This window comes from Somniosus microcephalus, chromosome 19 (genome assembly GCF_052327205.1).
Source record: "Somniosus microcephalus isolate GS21.2 chromosome 19, FLI_Smic_1.0, whole genome shotgun sequence".
Lineage (NCBI taxonomy): Eukaryota > Metazoa > Chordata > Chondrichthyes > Squaliformes > Somniosidae > Somniosus > Somniosus microcephalus.
The window spans coordinates 33,901,661-33,921,572 of NC_141005.1; the positions used below are offsets into that span (position 1 = coordinate 33,901,661).

The 19,912-nt window shown below is 40.8% G+C and overlaps 1 protein-coding gene across 4 annotated transcripts in view; it reads right to left on the minus strand.

The window, feature by feature from the left end:
* LOC147104299 (RNA-binding protein EWS-like) overlaps positions 1-19,912 on the minus strand; it is a 32,228-nt gene that overhangs the window by 11,049 nt on the left and 1,267 nt on the right. For 2 of the 4 annotated variants that reach the window (XM_085961500.1, XM_085961498.1), the window contains exons 2-13: positions 16,725-16,761; positions 13,303-13,354; positions 13,031-13,154; positions 12,851-12,865; positions 11,005-11,182; positions 9,246-9,410; positions 7,984-8,180; positions 7,023-7,203; positions 1,910-1,944; positions 1,223-1,258; positions 239-414; positions 20-149 (exon numbers count right to left, since the gene is read on the minus strand). In XM_085961500.1, coding sequence (XP_085817626.1) covers positions 20-149; positions 239-414; positions 1,223-1,258; positions 1,910-1,944; positions 7,023-7,203; positions 7,984-8,180; positions 9,246-9,410; positions 11,005-11,182; positions 12,851-12,865; positions 13,031-13,154; positions 13,303-13,354; positions 16,725-16,761 — 1,326 coding nt within the window. The remainder of the gene's footprint in view (positions 1-19; positions 150-238; positions 415-1,222; positions 1,259-1,909; positions 1,945-7,022; positions 7,204-7,983; positions 8,181-9,245; positions 9,411-11,004; positions 11,183-12,850; positions 12,866-13,030; positions 13,155-13,302; positions 13,355-16,724; positions 16,762-19,912) is intronic. The other 2 variants (XM_085961501.1, XM_085961499.1) reach the window with 1 other exon arrangement.

The following is a 19,912-nucleotide window of genomic DNA, read 5'->3' on the forward strand; positions in this document are numbered from 1 at the left end:
GACAACATGAAAAACCTACCATCAAACCATTCTAGAGCAGCCTTAGCAGCAGGAGGATCATCATACGACACAGTGGCTTCACCCTTGGGTTTTCCAGTCTCTTTGTCAATGAATATGTTGATCATAGGCTGTCCAGTTCGCTTGTTGATCTGTAAGTGTACAGTTGCAAAGTTAATGGTCAAACTTCAAAAAAACCTACACCAGACACTATCAGTTGACAGTACACACCAACACAAACCTTTATAGCACCAGTTTGCTTGAAGAAATCCAAAAGCCTTTCTGGAGTTATATTTTCACCCAAACCTTGCACATAAATAGTATCATTCTCCACATCTTCCTGCGGGGCTGGAGCTGGGGTTGGAGTTGGGGCTGGAGCTGGAGCTGGGGGTGGTGGTGGTGGTTCAGCGGCTGCTACTGCAAAAAAAAAGTACAAATATCTTTTTTTTTTAAATCTAAAAAAAAGGATACAGGTGCAGTGTTCTCCTCTGAACCAAAGGGGAAATATTATCCATCAAGTAGGGTCTACTTTAATCTTCGATTCCAAAATGCCTTCCATATACTGTGGGAATGAGTCCAGCTATCATGCTGAATGTGGAGGAGAGGGACATTACCTCAAACTTTTTAATGCACAAAGTTACTGACCGGGACATCACTCATTCCATATAAATCAAACCCAACAATTAGAGCTACCATTTTCAACTTGGATGTATTGTGGGAACCTCCCCGAAAGGAAGGAATATGCAGAAATGGTTCTTGGTGCATGTGGTTCTCTGCATTCAGACAGTTAAATTTTCCTTTCTTTTATTCTGCAACACTGGGGATTGACCCAGTAATGGAGAAGGAAGAAAGGTGATCTTACTTTGGAGGAAACACCAGTCAATACAGGGCTACTGAAGAGCATTTAAAAAACCTCAAACCGTTTACAAACACATGTGGAGTACTGCACATGGCTGGCTTACAGAATTTACACAAGAGTGTGACATAAAAAACCCACAAAAGTAGTGTTGCTTGTGACCATTTCCCCCACATCCAGACCCATTCCACTGCATGCAAGGTAAAGACAAAAAGGTACAAAATTTCTTAAGCAAAACATATTTAGCGAATGACATACCAAGAGACAAGAACAAATAAATGGTCATACCACCAGAAAGAGGTATATTTGAAAGAAAAAAAGTGATTAAAACAGCACATTTGTACCCTAATAAGCTACTGAGATCATTACCTGGTTCAGGCTCTGGAGTTTCTTCTACAGCTGTTACTGGATGGGAGGGGAAAGAAAGCAACAACTACATTACTTTGCATTCCACTGACCCGCTACCTTTAAACATCTAGACCTAAAATTGCAGCACCTTTTTTGGTTATTCATTCAACCGAGATGCACTGCAAATGTAAGACCACATCATGTGAAATAATCTCCAGTGAAATTTAAAATATTAAACAGTTTTACTTTAAAAAAAAAAAAAAACTCCCCCCCATTTAAATGTTTTTAAAAATAAAAATAAACCATTTGGTACTTTATACCACTTCATACAAGTGGTTATTTCCTTTCTATATTCATCACCAGCATTAGGTAATTTGAACCCATTTTAATGCAAGCCCATCACTTAAGTGCTTACTCACTTTACACGTTCTATTCATCACCAGTATCAGGTAATTTGAAACCCATTTTAATGCAAACCCATCACTCAAGTGATTATTCACTTTATACATCCACATTCACCACAGTATCAGGTAATTTGAAACCCATTTTAACGCAAACCCATTTTAATGCCGGCACTTGACACCAGTATATATACACATATATGCGTTGAATTTTGTATACAAGTAAATTTTACTATGCAAAATATTTTTTCCCCACAGACTGCAAACACAATGTATTTGACTAACCATTTTAATACTAAAAACTTACCACCAGGCTTACTGAAGCCACCCCGGTCGACACCGCTGCAGGGACAAATATGAAGAAATGAAGTATCCCTTAAGCCAGTACCACTTGAGCCTAAGGCTCAATGATGAAACTCGTGACTCTTTTAAAGCACTGGCTAAGGCCTCTGAAGTTTCACCAGTTTTCATCTGCGAGTTTGCCTTTCTTCACAGTAGTTCTCCTAAAGCTTTCGTACACCCTTCAAAACCATATACACCTTCACTGTTTGACTTGCCAGTAACAGGGTTCTGAACAACTAAAGTTGGTGCATGCAGTTTTATAACAGAACTGTTAAGCAACCATTAACACTAGTTTTACATTACTCTTTAACTTCCAAATAAATTACATTACTGTATATAATAAATACCATGTTTACATTACAAGTGTACAATACCATGCTTTTATGTATTACTCCACTTGCATACACCATACATATTTTTTTGTCCATACATATGTAGAAAACGTGTCTAGTCCCACTTTTCAATATGCTGCCGGCTCAGTCAAAATAGTTTAAAGTATTGAAGTGTAAACAAGGCTCTCACTTTGTAACCTGTAGCATATAAATGCGACAAAGCATGTTAACATAGTTTCCATATTCAAGCATTTAAAAATAAATACTGTATTGGCATTATTAAAACTACATTCTAATACTTACCTGCAGACAAGGGAGTGAAAGCAGTATCGTACTGCTTAGGCTCGGTATAGTTAAATTCTTGCACAGAAGAACAAACTTGTTACAAGTTATGTTAAATGGTAAACTGCTCATCGGGTGTTTTAACTGCATTCACTGTTGCCCATCTCCAAAGAGAAAAAAAAATTAGGCCTATCCACCCTTTAATCACCCAGGACAATATTTACATAATCAATCCAAGTAAAATGCATGCCCCTCCCTCCCTGTCCCTACATTTATTTTACTTTCATTTTAAAAAAAAGTTCACCTGTTAACATTGCACTAAATCTCCTCTCTCAGGTTAAAATAGTTTTATAATTTGTTATACTATTTCCCATAATTAAAATGGTCAACATAATTTTTTTTTAAATCACTCAATCCTACTGCTTCACTGAAAGCCCCGAGGGGTGGGGGAAGAGAAAGAAAATTCTAGTTTTTGGGAGGGGGCGGGGAAGAGAAAGCATCGACTCAAAGTGAAAATGTGGCATAGTACTTGCATGTCCTTGTGCTTAATTCTTGGGGAGGTACTCAAAATACAGAATCTACTCATTATACACAAACTAGTTCAGAGTATGAAATGCTTGACTGATGTTGGCACAACAGTTTGGAATTTCAATATACAATGGCAGCGTGGTAGATTGCAGTTGTAGTCCCCCACACTGAACTGTTGATTTTTTACTTTGGGACACCAAGTGCAGGCCTACAGCTTTCCCACAAGGCAGGGGGCAAATGGATGGAGTCAACAACTCGTGCACAGCCAACAACTAGACAAACTCCTGCGATCAAGTCACCCTTGATATTTTCCACCCATTGTGCATGGTTCAGAGAGAAAAAAATAACTTAAGGGCTCCACACCCACAACCCAAGTTGCACTTGGTTCAGGATTTTTTTTTACAAATTGTAGAAATAGTAGGCAATTATACATTGAATGAATAATCATGCATTCAACAATTCAAGTCATGGATCAGATACGAGATACCAGTAAAGATGTGGAGAGTCAATATAGCTCTGACCAAAGTGAAAATTTAGCAAAGGTGCCATTTACGGTACCACCTCTTATTCTAGCTATATCCACTTTTCAGAGCAACAAACCTGCTAACTCAAATAATGTATTGCATGATTATGAAAAATTGAGAACAAAAGGAAATTGTTCCTTCCTTCCTGTTCAATAGCCTTTCAAAGCCAGTGGCTCATGTCAGGATACAGATCCGCAGGGGCTGGAAACCATGTTACCTCACTGAAGTAACCATCCTTTATGTGGTGGGGCAAAACAGCAAAAGCGGACAAGCTATACAACCACAAAAGGGCATCACAGTAGAGCCTGTTCTGCTCCGCTCCACAACGGACATCCACACTTTCCCACAAGGTGATTTAGGAGCAATCAGCAGCACAATCTTTGGCTGATTTCCCCTCCCTAGCCCCAGGGAGGAGGGGGGGGGGGGGGGCAATTATAGTGCCCCCCCCATTACCTTGTCCGAGATCAGCTAATTCAGCACAAACCACTGATCGAGCTTTGGGCCCACCTGCTGTGCGCAGCTCAGCCACACACTGTATACATTTACCCACAAATGGTGTTTTAAATACAGCCCAGTAAGTCACATTTGCATTATCAATAGTCACCAACAATAGAAATTGGCCTGCTTTAGATAATCACAGGGTATTTAGTCACTAGTGTCACCAACATGGGAAACTAAGCTGTTTTTCCACATACCCATCAGATGGGCAATTTTTTTCTTTGTTGCATTTAACAGAACCAGTGATTAATAAAATTTATTACACCAAGCTTCCCTTATTGGGAAGGATATCACCAAGACACAGCCACGTGTGTCTTTATTATAACGTACAGAATGATGGGATTGCAGGCAATTTCAGTTTTAAGGCAGAAGCACTGCCGCAAGTTTGTTTTTGTACCTCTGTCTGTGGAAAAACAGGATACTTACCTTCATTTGTTTTGAATGCTGGATTGGCAACTTGTGGATTCCTAATTTTACTGTTTGCTAGCACTTCAGCAGTTATAAATGGGACACAAATGTGTGTGGTGGCATGAGTGTAACAGATTTGAAATAGTTACCCAATCCACTCAAGTGCCAAAACTGCATTTACAGAGGATGCCAGGAGTCACTAGAATACCTCTTAGATTATAACACACTAGTGACCACTAAGTAGCATCCAGTTGCCAGGGTCAGTGGAATCAGAGTATGTGTACCCATGGATGTGCGTATGTGGATCCTCGAGTCTCAGTAAGTGCTCTCAAGAATAACCCTTTACCAGTTTTTTCAGTGATAAAAGCAGAAGCATGCACAAGCTTTTCCTCGATCGTCTCCCTTTCTGAAAGCAATGCTGTATGGTGGGATAAGGATCCATTGATGCCAGCAGCTTTCTGATGCATCGTCCAAGTGGTCATTCTTCACACAGAGCAACAGAGGGCTATTCAAGCAGAGCCTGATCCTGCCCAGATATTTACACTCCACAGTTCCAGTTGGGATCACTGAGTAATTAAACAGGAGCAGAGAGCCTGGCCCATTATTCCCTCTCTCTAGCCCTAGTAAAGTAAGGCCAGTTGCAACACCTTCAACCGAGATTGGCTAATTTAATACAAACCAAGGATTAAACACTTTCTGGTCTGTATGGCTCAGTACCACATATTATGGTGCATACACTCAAACCATTAGGTGAGTAAAGTCTAGATTATTAGACCACTCCTGTACACAGGATGACATTTACTTTTAGGACAACAGAAATTTGGCATTGACAATTCAGTGGCAGACAGACAACCATTTTAGGCACTTAAAAAAAAGCCCATTTCATGAGGTTGCACAATGATAGGATCGGATTGTGCCTGAATTAGAGACATTTTGAACAGGAGGCCTTTAAGGAGTAATTTTTGTACAAACCCCTTACTGGCAAGTCCAAATTTTAAGAAAAAGTCCAGAAAGAGAACTCTTATTTTCCACTGACCCTGCCTATTACTACAAGGTATATCCCGATAATGCTTTCAGCTCCCTTGTTGATTAGTATATAAATACAACTGAGTCTTTAAACGCAATGACTATAGGGTTTCCATTGCCTAGATTTCCTGAGGTAAAAACACATGAAGGATTTAGGTTTAACTAAATTATTGGTTTACATTACTTAGCACATCACTACACAATGTTTTTAAAAAAAAAACTACAGTAACTTGCTGGCAAATGGAAACCCTATTAACTTAAAATAGTCAAGTTAACTTCCAGATGTTGAAGTGAAACCTTTATCATATCCTCCTATATAGCAAGTGCAGCAACCAGCTATTTCTGCATTTGGCAGTTGTTAACGACAAAATACAAAACTGGCTTAAAAGGAGTCCAACTTTCAAAAATTGCTACATCGATTTTATGAAGTATGGCATATGCGTAATGCAAAGCCTATATCGGCATACAGTAAATAAATGTACTTTACCACTGCAAGTGAATCTCAGGCTCCAAATAAACACTAAACCAATTTACAAGCTTGTAACACTCACCCCACAATTTTGTCTTAACAAAATGTTTTATTAATTTACTCCTCAGGAAGTAAAATACCCAAATGGAAGAAACCAAGCTTTGTTCCCCTTCCCAAAATAGGAACCAGATTGATGTAGTGATGTTTGAGAGACACTCCAAATATCAACATTTTGTAACATACACACATTAAGTTCTCACCTATCTTGAAAATCATTTTTTAATGGAAGGACAATTTAACACTTCAAACAAGTGTTTATTTCAGGATTAAAGGTTTCACCCAGGAAGGCAATGTCTGAATTATGTGGATCAAGTGGTTGCTATGTTTTAAGTTAACCAAATTAACAATCAGCATATTTAGTTTAATCTATTAATTAACAGGCAAAATCTTGGAAAAACAATTCAGATTAGATTCAGTTTATGAGGTTTTAACCAATTCCTGTTTCAAGCTACAAATTCTATTATATTGCTGACTCTAGGAAGCACATTTAAAAAGCAGCCTCAAGGCAAATTAAGATTACATCCATAATTCTCTCTGAACATTTACACTCTACCTGAAGTGGTAATTAGATTAAGCTCATCGGTAAATTATTCCACAGAGGCTGGACATTGCCTTTGGAAAATTAGAACCAGGGCTGAAAATTGCAATCATTTTACTTTATAAAGTTTTGGATAAAATTTTAAAATAGGCCACTGATACGGAGATCTTCAAAAATTAGAGATATATCTATAGATAGATATATTTATTTTAGTTAAAAGCAAACTTTAGAGTTAGGCGATTTGGTTCTTAAATGACCCCAATACAAGTAATTTGACCCTGGCCAGTTCTACGTGAAAGGACATTTTGCTACAGTACTTTAGAATGGCTAAACAATTTCAGCCCCGTATAGTTAATTGTTACTTTGGGGTGATTTCTTGTATTAATCTCTCTAAAAGGAAGAGGTCATCTTACCCCATGGCACCTCGTCCACTCCGACCACCTCTACTGTAACTACTTCCTCTGCTTCCTTGATCATAGCTTCCACGACTTCTGCTCCGGTTTTCAGAGCTACTGGTCGGCGCTCCATAGCTACTCTGGTCTTGTCCATATCCACTCATATTATTAGTGGAGGGTTGCTCCTGCCTGTATGTACCTAGGTAATATTTCAGTAGTTAATTCCTTGACAAGAAATGGGTCCATGGTTATTTAGACATACATACAACTGGATATGCTGTGTAGAACATTTTTCCTCTGTTCCAAGACATTGACTTGGATTTAAAAAATTCTGTATTAATTATCAAAAGTAAAGAAAGACTTGCATTTATATAGTGCCTTTCACGACCTCAGGTCGCCCCCAAAGCACGTTACAGCCAGTGAAGTACTTCTGAAGTGGAGTCACACTGTTGTAATGTAGGAAACGCGGCAGCCAAATGCACACAACAAGCTCCCACAAACAGCAATGTGATCATGACCAGATAATCTGTTTTTGTTATGTTGACTGGGGGATAAATATTGGCCAGGACACCGGGGACAATGCCACTGCTCATCTTTGAAATAGTGCCATGGGATCTTTTACATCCACCCGAGCGCGCAGACAGGGCCTCAGTTTAACGTCGCATCTGAGCGACGACACATCTGACAGTGCAGCACTCACACTGCACTGGAGTGTCAGCCTAGATTTCTGTGCTCAAGTCTCTGGAGTGGGACTTGAACCCACAACCTTCTGACTCAGGCGAGAGTGCTACCAACTAAGCCACAGCGGACACTAAGCGATAACAAAATTGGAAGCATGTCATGACTGGTCCATCCACCACAAAATAGCTTGAATTTGATAAATAACCATATTTGGTGATTGTGATATTCAAGCTGGAGATGTGACCGTTTTACTAGCTCACTTTAAATCTGCTAGAAACACGAGAGTACTTTCACTTACTGTACTGGCTTTGTTGGCTATAGTCTGTCTGTTGTCCATAGCTAGATTGTTGACCAAATCCAGTAGGTGGTTGCTGCTGGCTGTACCCTCCAGTTGGGGGGGGTGGTGGCGCATAGCTGCTCCCCTGTTGTCCATAGCTTGCCTGCTGGCTGTAGGTACTCTGATCGTAGGCAGTTGGTTGAGTGGTGCTACTGTAACTATAAAAGAAATGTGGATGGCAAGGCAAATGGGTTGGTAACCAGAGGTCATAGATTTAAAATAACTGTCAGAAAAACTAGAAAGGACATTTCTTCAGAGGGTTAAGATCTGGAATGCACTACCTGAAAGTGTGGTGGAATCAGATACCAGAGTAACCTTCAAAAGGAAATTGAAGAGGACTAATTTGCAGGGTTATGGGGGGAAAAAACTGGGATGGGGGATTAACTGGGAGGTGACCGCTTTGCGGAACACCTCCGTTCAGTCCGTAAGGATGACCCCGAGCTTCCGGGCGCCTGTCATTTTAATTCAACGCCCCATTCCCACTCAGACCTCACTGTACTCGGGCTCTTGCAGTGTTCCACGGAAGCTCAGCGTAAACTTGAGGAACAGCACCTCATCTTCCGATTAGGCACTTTACAGCCATCCGGACTCAATATCGAGTTGAACAATTTCAGATCATAACCTCGGCCCCCATTACATTTTTACTTATTTTTTATCCACACTTTTGTTTTGGCCCTTCCCCCGCCCCTTTTTTTCTCTCCCACCTGGCAGCTGTCTCCCATTCTGCCAGCACATTTCACACCTAATCTAGAGCCGTCTTTTGTCTCCACTAGTCCGATCACCATCTCGTCTCGTTTTGAATACCTCTCTTCACTTCTCTTTTGTTCTCCCCCAGCCTGGCCTTTCAATCTATTTCATTTCCTGTACCTTTCCAGTCTTGACAAAGGGTTTGACCCAAAACGTTAACTCTATTTTCTCTCCACGGATGTTGCCTGGCCTGCTGAGTTTTTCCAGCATTTTCTGTTATTGTGGGGCTAAATTGGACAGCTGGCACAGGCACAAAGGGCCGAATGGCCTTCTCCTGTGCGGCAAGATTCTATCTACTGTTTTACATATTCACAATTTAGCAGAACACATACGCTTACACAAATAATGGATACCTGCTGAACCCGAATCTAGGGAAAAGCTAAATCCTTCAATACAACATTTGATTGTGGACACATGTTGAAAAAAACAAATAAATGTCCTTGTTCCTTAGATTACAACAGCCAAGAAACATTTACCTTGTCGGAGGAAAGGATGGAGGGGCACTGGGAGGTTGAAGAGGGTAAGCACCATGCACACTCATCTGAGGGTATCCATAATTTGTCTGGCTGTATCCCACACTGGATTGAGCATACCCAGTACTAGGTTGGCTATATTCGTCCTGCTTGGTAGTATCCTGTGCTCTGAAAGTTAAGTTAGCAATTAGACAAGACGCCGTTACTTTAAGAAAAGGGGGGGGGGGGGGGAGGAAGGGGAGAAAGAGAGGAGGAGGGAGGAGAGAGAAAGAGAAAGGAGAGAATAAAAAAAGGAAATTTCTCAGTATAAACATATTTGTGAATTAAATCAGTTTAATGGAACATTTTTAATGTGCAAAATGCCAGGTAGCTTAAAAAAAGCAACAAAGCTGTGGCTACAAAATAAACATGCAACAGCCAGTCCAGGTACCAAACCTCTCAAATGTTCTGACATGGTTAAATGTTCAACCACTTGTGAACATTTCTGAGGTTTTCCCATCAGTAACTACAAAGCCTCTCGCTCTCATTTCTAAGTTATAGGGAAGCTTGTGATACCAAATTTCTCAACACTTTTGAACCAAGGCAAAAAATGTTTTTTGATGGTTTGAAACTCAGTATTTGCCACTTAAGGGTCAAGTTAAAACAAACTTATATTTTGTACTGAAATTAGTTACAGCATTGTCAGATACCAGTGCTCTTGTACTCTAGTTTTTAAGAACATAAGAAACAGGAGTATGCCATTCGGCACTTCAAGCCTGCTCCATCATTCAAAATCATGCTGATCTTCCACCCTAACTCCACCTTCCCGCATGATCCCCATATCCCTCGATTTGCTCAATACCCAAAAACCAATCTCTGTCTTGAATATACTCAACGACTGCACATTCAGTTCTCTGGGGTAGGGAATTCCAAAGATTCACAACCCTTTGAGAAGCTTCTCATCAGTCCTAAAATGACCGACCCCTAGTTCTAGACTCCCCAGCCAGGGGAAACACCCTCCCAGCATCTACCCAGTCAAGCCCCTTATAAGTTTCAATGAGATCACCCCTCATTCTTCTAAACTCTAGGGAATATAGGCCTAGTCTCCCCAATCTCTCCTCATAGGACAACTCCCAAGAATCAAGTCTGGTGAACCTTGTTGCACTCCCTCCTTGGGCAAGGAGACCAAAACTGTACACAGTACTCCAGGTGTGGTCTCACCAAAGCCCTATATAATTTAAGACTTCTTTACTCTTATCCATTTGTAATGAAGGCTGACACACCATTTGCTTTCCTAATTGCTTGCTGTACCTGCATGTTAACTTTGTGATTTGTGTACAAGGACACCCAGGTCCCTGAGTACCAATAAAATTAAATACAACCATGAAATTATTTTTAACTTTAAAAAAAAAAAAAAACTGGATACTTTTAAACCACATACATAGATCAAATGGTACATTTCTGTGCTGTGATGTACATTTGCAAACAATTTTCAGTACTCAAAATGTTGCAAACAAATCATGCCGTGCACAATTGGGGCTTCACTAAAAACTAAACAACAAGAGGCAGATGTGTATAATTCAGCTTTGTATTTCAATGCGGCTACAAAAGGATATGGGAAATGGACATGGAAATAAAATTTGAAAGTAGATAGCTCCAGTTATAAGAACAAGCATTGGCTCAACGGTTATATGGCCTCATTTCCTTCTGTGCTGAAATTTCTATGATATTCTTTATTTATCCCTTTCTCTCCCCTTCCACCTGCACATTGCAAGATATATACCTGGTAGGTGCAACGGTTGTAGTTGTGTGCTGTCCATATGCAGCATAAGTAGGCTGTTGACCATAGGTGGGCTGCTGCCCATAAGTAGCTGGAGGGGTAGCAGTGCTGTCATATCCAGTTGTGCTGTAAGCCTGCACAGGTTGGCTATAAGCCTGAGGTGCAATGGGAGCACTATAACCTATTCAAAAGAAAAAAGTATTAAAGCATTTGTACTTTTTCTGCAGTTTTACATTTACACAATGCACACAAATGTAGTTGAACATAACCTGTTTGATGGCATTGTATTCTGTAACAAGTCAATGCTACTGGTTGTGCTATATTTTTGTTGAATTAATTGGATATAGATGTGCAGCGAAGTACAATACACCAGTCAATTTGTAGGCTAAACAACTGCGGTCATTTTTCCCCCTCTGACAAAAAGTACAGAAACTTGCTTTCATATAGTGCCTTTAACGTAGAAAAATGTGCCAAGTGCTTCAGAGGCCTGAGGGAAAACACATGCCAGGCCAAAGGAGGAGAGATAAGGAAACGTGACCAAAAGCTTGGCCAAAGATGTGGGTTTTGAAGATGATCTTAAAAAGGATAGGGAGATGGAGGCTTGGGAAGGGAAAGCTAGAACACAAGGCCCATGTTAGTGAAAGTAGAACCACCAATGATAGGTGAGGGGAGGATGCACATGAGCTTGGAGTCAGGAAGAGATAGTTTGGAGTAGTGGTTTAATTTTAAACTTGGTGTTGGGGGGACCCTCCAGTCAATCGTCTCATGCTAGGATAAAGACCCAATTGCTGGCAACATTTTAATAGCTCTCTCAAGTAGTTATTTTTCTTGGGCAAATCTGTACAATTGGCTATTTGACAGCAATGGGCATTCAGCCAGGGCAATGCTGTTTTCTCAAACATCCTCACGTGCGTATTTCTAGATCTCATTGGATAGTAATCATCTGGAATTGGAACTCTGGTCAATTCACCCCCCTCTATCCCAGGGATACTGAATAAGCCCAGATAACAGGCTTGTGCGGCACAACATAGTATTGTATGTCCATTTAGCCATCATGAATCCATTAATTTTCTGATACCATGAGCAGGAAATTCCAACTCATAGGGACGTTTAATAGAACATTTATTCAGCCATTCGTGATACGTTACTTCAATGAAAGACAATTTTGCATACAAGGGATGAAGCAGAAAGGAATTCTGATCCACTTTAACATGTTGTTTCTCTCTCCCCTCCACTCCAACCAATGTGAATTACAAAAAGATACTCAAATGCTGAAATACACAATACTGTACATTTCCACCTCACTGGTATGCTACCAATCTAATGACTGACATTTGTGAATATTGCAGATATTCAACATTTAAGCTTGTATTACTTTAAAAACCTGACGACAACTTTCTGGTTTACAATGTGGCACCAAATACTGACCCTACAAATCTTAATTGTATCAGTGGTGTAACTAGAATTTAATTGGCGTAATGGTGAGCATGTGAGGTTTTACCTAATATGTCTGCTTCAACTGAGAAACACCCAGTACAACTATAGTGCCATTTCAAACTTGAGTGTCACTCAAAATGCTAGGAGCTGTATAAGTATATGGCAAAGGACTGGTGATTACAAATCCTGTCACTGGTTGGTGCAATTTTAGATGAATTACAAACCTCAAAATTATTAGTGGGATTTATTTTTTCCTGTAGCATAATGGTACAATGTTAAATAAGTCTAATGACAACACTGAACATGCATGACAAAAATGTTAGTTTCACAATTAAGTTTCAGATGTTTGATGTAAGGCAGCAATGTGACAAAACGTAACACAAATCATGCAACAATGACCAGGCACTCTAACCTGCACTTGTCCCTTCTACCCAAGAAAGCACAACAGACAGCAGTAAAAAAAAAGATACAGGTTCAGAATTCATATCATAAATGTCCCTTCTACCCAAGAAAGCAGACATCAGTAGAAAAACCCACAGGTTCAGAATTAATTCATAATTAGGCAAGTGTAACAGTACAGATTAACTCTTACCAGTCTGAGGTTGCCCATATGCAGCAGCATATGCTGTCTGTCCGTACGCTGCAGTTGTTTGCGCTTGAGTGTATGTCGTATCAGTGGGTTGGGTATAGGTTCCATAACTTTGCTGCGCATATGCCTAGTTGCAAATGTTTAGAAAAGGGCTTTAAGTTAGGCTGACAGAATACAAACTGTTGAAACTGCCATGAAATTCAAAGTAATTGGCAGAATTGCTAAAGGTTTGCTGCTAGATTAACACAAACAAAGTAGGTTTTTTTTTGTCTTACTTGGGTCGTCTGTCCATATGCTTGAGCAGGCTGAGCTGCATAGGTTCCATACCTGTAAAGATGGACAGTGAAAGTCTTCATAGTTTAAACATTACAATACAAATAACCACAAGTCCTGATTGTTCGTTCTGAAACATTACGATACAAATAACCATTAAAAGTACCAATCTGCATGAGTCAATAATAAGCAATTGTTCTGCCAAAGATAATTCAACTCAACTAGAAAGAATTAGGAAGGAACAGGAGTAAGCCATTCAGCCCCTTGAGCCTGCTCCGCCACTCATTTAGCTCACCTACCCACTTTGGTTCTGTATCCTTTAATACCCTCGCCCAACAAAAAAATTTCAATCTCCGTTACCCCCAACTACCTGATCAAAAGCCATCTCTGCACTTGGGAAAGATTGGTCACACGGCTATCCAAGACTGTATTCCAAGTGGTCTATATAAAGTCTAGACTGGAGGTAACTGCATCCAGCCCAAATTCTGACAGTATTGAAGGAGGTTATGGATTTATAATATGCGCAGAAGGGGGAAAAACAGATCAGAGCTTTTACATACATACATACATATATCTATATATAAAGCGGCTCTTCTGTCTGTCTGTCCCGATGTCTGTCTGTCTGTCCGTCCGCCTGGTCGCTATACGTTTGGAAGTTAGAGCGTACCGACGCGCGCGTCGCCTCAAAAGAAAGCTTGCGATTCCGGACCAGTCATAGGCGTATTTACGTTTCGGCCGGACAAAAATCCCGCCCGCGGTATCCCAAAAACGTTCAGCGTTCCGCTCATTAGCGACCGTGTGACGTCGAGGTCTTCCTACAGTTGAGTGTCGAGTGACTCGACGATTGACCAATCCTACGCTTCGGTGACCTGACCGGTCGACCAATCGGTGCGTGTGTGGGCGGGCCTTATCCTTCTGAACCGAGGTGAGTGGCCGCCATCTTGATTTTCCACGATTTCCCCCCCCCCCCACTTTGTGTGTTAGGGAACTACGGTAAATATTTCAATTATGTGTTAGGCAATTAATTAACAATTTATTTGAGTTTTATATTGTGTTTAGCAACCCCCCCCCCTCCTCCTCACGCAGGGGGGACTCAGGGCCTGAAGCTGAAAAAATTTCTCTCTCTTTCTTCTCTTTCTTCCCTCTCTCTCTCTCTCTCTCTCCCCTTCTCCTCTTCCCTCTCTCTCCTTCTCTCCTCTTCCCTCTCTCTCCTTCTCCTCTTCCCTCTCTGTCTCTCTCTACTTCCCCCTCTCAGGTGTCGCGGACGGAGCGCGGGCGCGCCGCCCGAAGTTTCCCGCTCGCTAACGGCCTTGCCGGCTCCCGCGGGCCGCCCGCACTCACCGCGCATGCGCCGCCCACACACCGCGCATGCGCTGCCCGCCCGCCCGCAGCGGCCGTCCATCAGCCGCGCGATACGCGGGGGACCTCAGCAATGGCACCGGACCTCAGGCGCTAGGCAGGGGGAGGGGCCGGAGAGAGGGAATGAGGGGAGGGGAGGGAGGGAGAGAGGGGAGGGGAGGGGAGGGATAGGACAGGGAGAGGACATGACAGGGAGAGGGGGGACACACAGGGGCAGGGAGACCAAACGCCCCAAAATTGCCCTCGCAACGCAGGGCTCGCTAGGCAGGGGGAGGGGCCAGAGAGGAGTGGGGGAGGGGTGGGGAAGAGGGAGACAGGGGAGGGGGTGGTGGGAAGAGGGAGAGAGAGGGGAGGGAGAGAGAGGGGAGGGAGAGAGAGGGGAGGGAGAGAGAGGGGAGGGAGAGAGAGGGGAGGGAGAGAGAGGGGAGGGAGAGAGAGGGGAGGGAGAGAGAGGGGAGGGAGAGAGAGGGGAGGGAGAGAGAGGGGAGGGAGAGAGAGGGGAGGGAGAGAGAGGGGAGGGGAGGGATAGGACAGGGAGAGGACATGACAGGGAGAGGGGGGGACACACAGGGGCAGGGAGACCAAATGCCCCAAAATTGCCCTCGCAACGCGGGGCTCCCCAGCTAGTACACACACACACACATATATATATATATATATATATATATATATATATATATATATATATATATATATATATATATATATATATATATATATATATATATATATATATAGCGTACACCAATAGCCCATCCCACCCACATTCCCCTTCTAACAAGGGATCAAATGCCTTGGTCATAGAAACTCCTGGCAGAATCCTATAAAAAGGGGGCCTAAATATCTAATGCTAGAGGAACTGGACATTAGGTCAATGATATACCATTATATATAAATGCAACCTCACAAAGTACAGCCTCACATATGCAGGCTATCTACTGTGATGCCAAGGTCTTGCTAACTTTAGCTGAAATATCACCACAGTCCCCCTGCAGATGAAGCTGTACAGACCAGATGGCCCCATGTTCAATTCTTTGAGTTAGCTGGTATCAGCAATTGGCCTTTGTACCCCATGGCTAGTAAATGGGGAAGAAATTAGCCATAGGAAGCGCAACATCCGCCACGAAGCACGTGGGTCACGTTAGTTGAGAATAGAAGCAGGCTCTGCTGTGATTCCTTCTACAGTCAAATAATCCGACAATATTCAGCTTAGCCTCACAAGAAATAGCCACTTGGGCATGGTATTGGGGGTCTGCAGCCACTTCTGGACCTGCACCCCAGTCAGCATCATCAGACTGAGAAAAATTATCAAAAATAGAAAAGAACTGCATGCCGCTTCTAAAAACAATTATGAACCTTGAATGAAAGTTACTAAACTGCTATTTTCTAAAAACAGTATTTATTACATTTGGTAATTATATACATGCAACAAAATATTATTAAGGTAGCCTTTCAGCAGGTTTTCAAACCCAAGTCTAAAGTAACAGGTAAATTGACAACTTTCATTAAAAAAGTACATTGATAATAGAACATTTACAAATTAATGAATAGCTTTCCATATTTCAAAACAAAAATGCAAACTCTAAACTATACAAAATATATTTCTACAGACACTCAAAATAGGTTTTAAAATAGAACAATGGCAGTAAATAGTTTCAATCACTTAGCAATTGAATTTCAATAAAGCGCAATGGTGGGGATGTGAAATTTTCCATAGCAGGCGGCACCGCCCCCCCCCCCAACCAAAGGATTTCACAAAGGCATAATCGTGGGTGTTTGAAAGACATACTGTACAATTATAGATTTTGTCTTTGTAATCTGGAGAGCACTGAGCAATTTAATATGATACAGTACTGTTGGTTATAGTCACTGTTGGTAGAGGCGAGCAGAGAAATTTCATGTAATCAATTAAGGATAGGCAAGAAGTGTAGTGGCACATCAAATTATACTAGTTTAAAGTGCCACATGTAAACGCAATCCCTTGGTGTACTAATCTAGTAAACATCTGATTTTAAATAAACACACACATACTGTGTAGATATTTCATTTTGTAGTAGATACTTACCCTTGTTGAGCTGCAGCTTGAGTATAGGTACTATAATCTACAAAAAGAAAAAAAAGGTTACTCAACTAATTTGATTTAATTATATAAAATTGATTCCTATTCTTAAAAAAAAAACGATTGCAATCTCGAATATCAAAACCTACCAAAATATTTGCAGCAGATAACGAAATGTTACTTCCATTTAATTCAAAAGTCAGAAAGTATGATCTTTCAAAATGCTAATAACCATCATGATACATTGGGGCTTCCTTATTCAACCTCTAGACAATGGAGTATTTGTACAATATTGGGAATACACAGGAACACTTGTATTCTCTTACCAATTTTCTCTCCTCTCCTGAAAGGGCAAGAAAGAGCAAGTGGGAAAGAAAGACAAGTAGAGGAGGTTGGAGAAGGAACATGCAGAACAGGCAAAAGTGGGGTTTCAGGTGCAAAATTCAGCCTGCTTTGTTTGGAATTCATGAGGACTGGGTGTAGCTATACTGCTGACTAAGTTGCCTAGACTCACCAACTAGGCTTACACATGAAACACACTACTTTGGCATGGTACTAGAGGGCTATTTGGGCTAGGAAACCATACCCTATCTTGAGGCAAATAAGTAGTGAGGAGAAAATGTAACCACCATGTAAAATGGGTTTTATTGCACCTTTGGTGCCATTGAAATGCTGACAATCTCATTACACTGGTGCCAGAATAACCAAACACAGCTGCCAATGCACGAGATCAGAAATGACCATCATCTTGGGCCTTTGAGCAGACAGTAAATTTGTTTATGAACAAATTCTGCAAACTAAAGATACAACCATGTCAGTTCTTTAAATTTAAAGTACAAGCCTAAAAGTAAAGCCTACACAAGCACCCAACACCATATGGATTGAGGCTCGGCTCGCCTCCACTCCAAAGAAAAGTGAAAGAATAGTGCAAGTGCAGCACCCTGCTTGCATCACCACCCACATGCCGTTAGCTAACCCAACACAGGCGAGGGATTGAACCTGGAACTTTGCTGGTCTCTAGTTTGGTACCATAATCACAATGCAGTTAGCTATTCAGTAGCTATAGACAACTTTAATGCAACATAGATGCTATTCAACCACATTCAAAAAAAAGGATTAATATTGATTTACTGAACATTTTAAATGAACTCCTACCCACACACACGTGAAACCATGAATTTAAAGTGGCTGCATGTCAAATATCAATTTTCAGTATGTGATTACACAATTTACCAAATGCCAGTCGGATTTCCTTAAAAAAAATCCTCCAATACTTACACTTTTACTATAGAATTAAGTTACACAAAAATGTTTACATTTGCTCTATTGTCACTTGTTTGAAATGTCAAGACAAAAACTACAAACTGCTCTCTACTAATTAGCGTTTATTTTCACTACCACCCAGATTGCTCAATAGATCTTATTTATAAAAAATGCTTATCCCTTACCATATCAGTTTTCTCATCAACCCAGTGTGCACATTTATAGGCATTTGAATGAATGTTACAAGAGAAAAGGTCAGCAAAAATATATCACTGTGTACACATATTGCAACATTTGCATGATAATTTAAGCCCCAAATCAATTGTTTCATAAATAAAATATATTTTCAAATGCTACGTTTGTACTTGTTAACTTTCCCCTTCAATGTGGGAGGAAGACTTAAGGCACACAAAAGCTAGTAAGTATACAAACTTACATGTATCGGCATATCTTTCTCCCACATCCTTAGGGAACGACAACAATTTGTATTGTGCGTGATGCAATTACAAACCTACAGAAACTGTTCCCTTCCTCGTATACATTGCTTTTTATGGAGTTGGAATATTACAAGCTTCAGCTTTTGGTGGAAGAATTACTTCAGGTTTCTATCCAGCAGGGTTCAGAGTAAAAGAGCTCACTTCCTATTATAGCTTTGGGGGTAGGGAAGAAGAGGATTAAGGGGAAAGTGATAACCCATGTGCTTTTTTTTAAATAAAAGATAGCGATATTTTTGACATCTAGGATCTGCAACTACCACTTGCAGATCCAGTAAAACATCCTTCATTTTGCCAATCTGTCAGTCATCTAATAATACCAATTTAGTAGCAGTTTCTGTTCCAAGTGTTAGCTTGTGCATCATTTCAATGACCAAAAATGGTTTTCAAGAGTTAGTATTGATAACTCATGATATGCACACCAACATTACAAATCCCATGGCCAGATTAGGGGTGTGAATATGCAGTTCTATAATTTAATTTGCTCAAGTATTGTCTAAAAGGGTGGAAAAAGTTACTGAAATTATTTGCCATATTTGAAAGTCCAATTTTCCTTTCCCACAGGAGGAGCAGAGCATTCAGTCAGCCCTCAGCTCCTGGATACTAAACTTGAGAAGTCCCAAACAGGGTAACATTAGCATCAGTTGAAACAACAGAAAATGCTGGAAATACTCGGGTCAGGCGGCACCTGTGGCAAGAGAAACACAGTTAAAGTTTCAGGTCTGACAAAAGGTCATTGACCTGGAACATTAATCCTGTTTCTATCTCCACAGATGCTGCCTGACCTGCTCAGTATTTCCAGCATTTTCTGTTTTTATTTCAGATTTCCAGCATCCGCAGGATTTTGCATTAGCATCAATTGAATTGTGTATTTCCCAGCAATGAAGGTTTCCACTGTACACCCCCCCCCCCCCTTAACTAGCACCCACAACATAAAATTGCATTGATCAGTATTAATCTGCTTGGGGACAGGCCTGGAGTTAACAGGGAATTAGCCCCTTGAGAACTTAAATGGTAGATCTCCACAAAGGTGGAAAAGTTTAATAAAACACTGCTCAAGTTTAGGGTGCGAGAAGAAAGCACAGAATTTTAGATCTTCCCCCTCAGTAGGATAATGTATGTAGGAATTGTTTTATTAAGTAAAAGAAAGGGATTGCAACCTTTTCATTTTACACCAAATGCAGGATACACAAGTAAAATATACCAGTCAAGTTTTCAACTTATGATCATTTAATAAATGTGAAGCTATTCAGTCATAAATCTTCAACAGGAACAGTGACTTCGTCAGTGCAAGGTACTGAACAAACTGGACGAAAACCACCCTATGTTCAAGCTGTTTATAAATAGTAAGGTCCTGGAAGATTACAAACGCTTTGATTCCAAATATTAAAACCACTAAACATTATTGCAGGCACTTTAATATTAACCGTTTGGCGC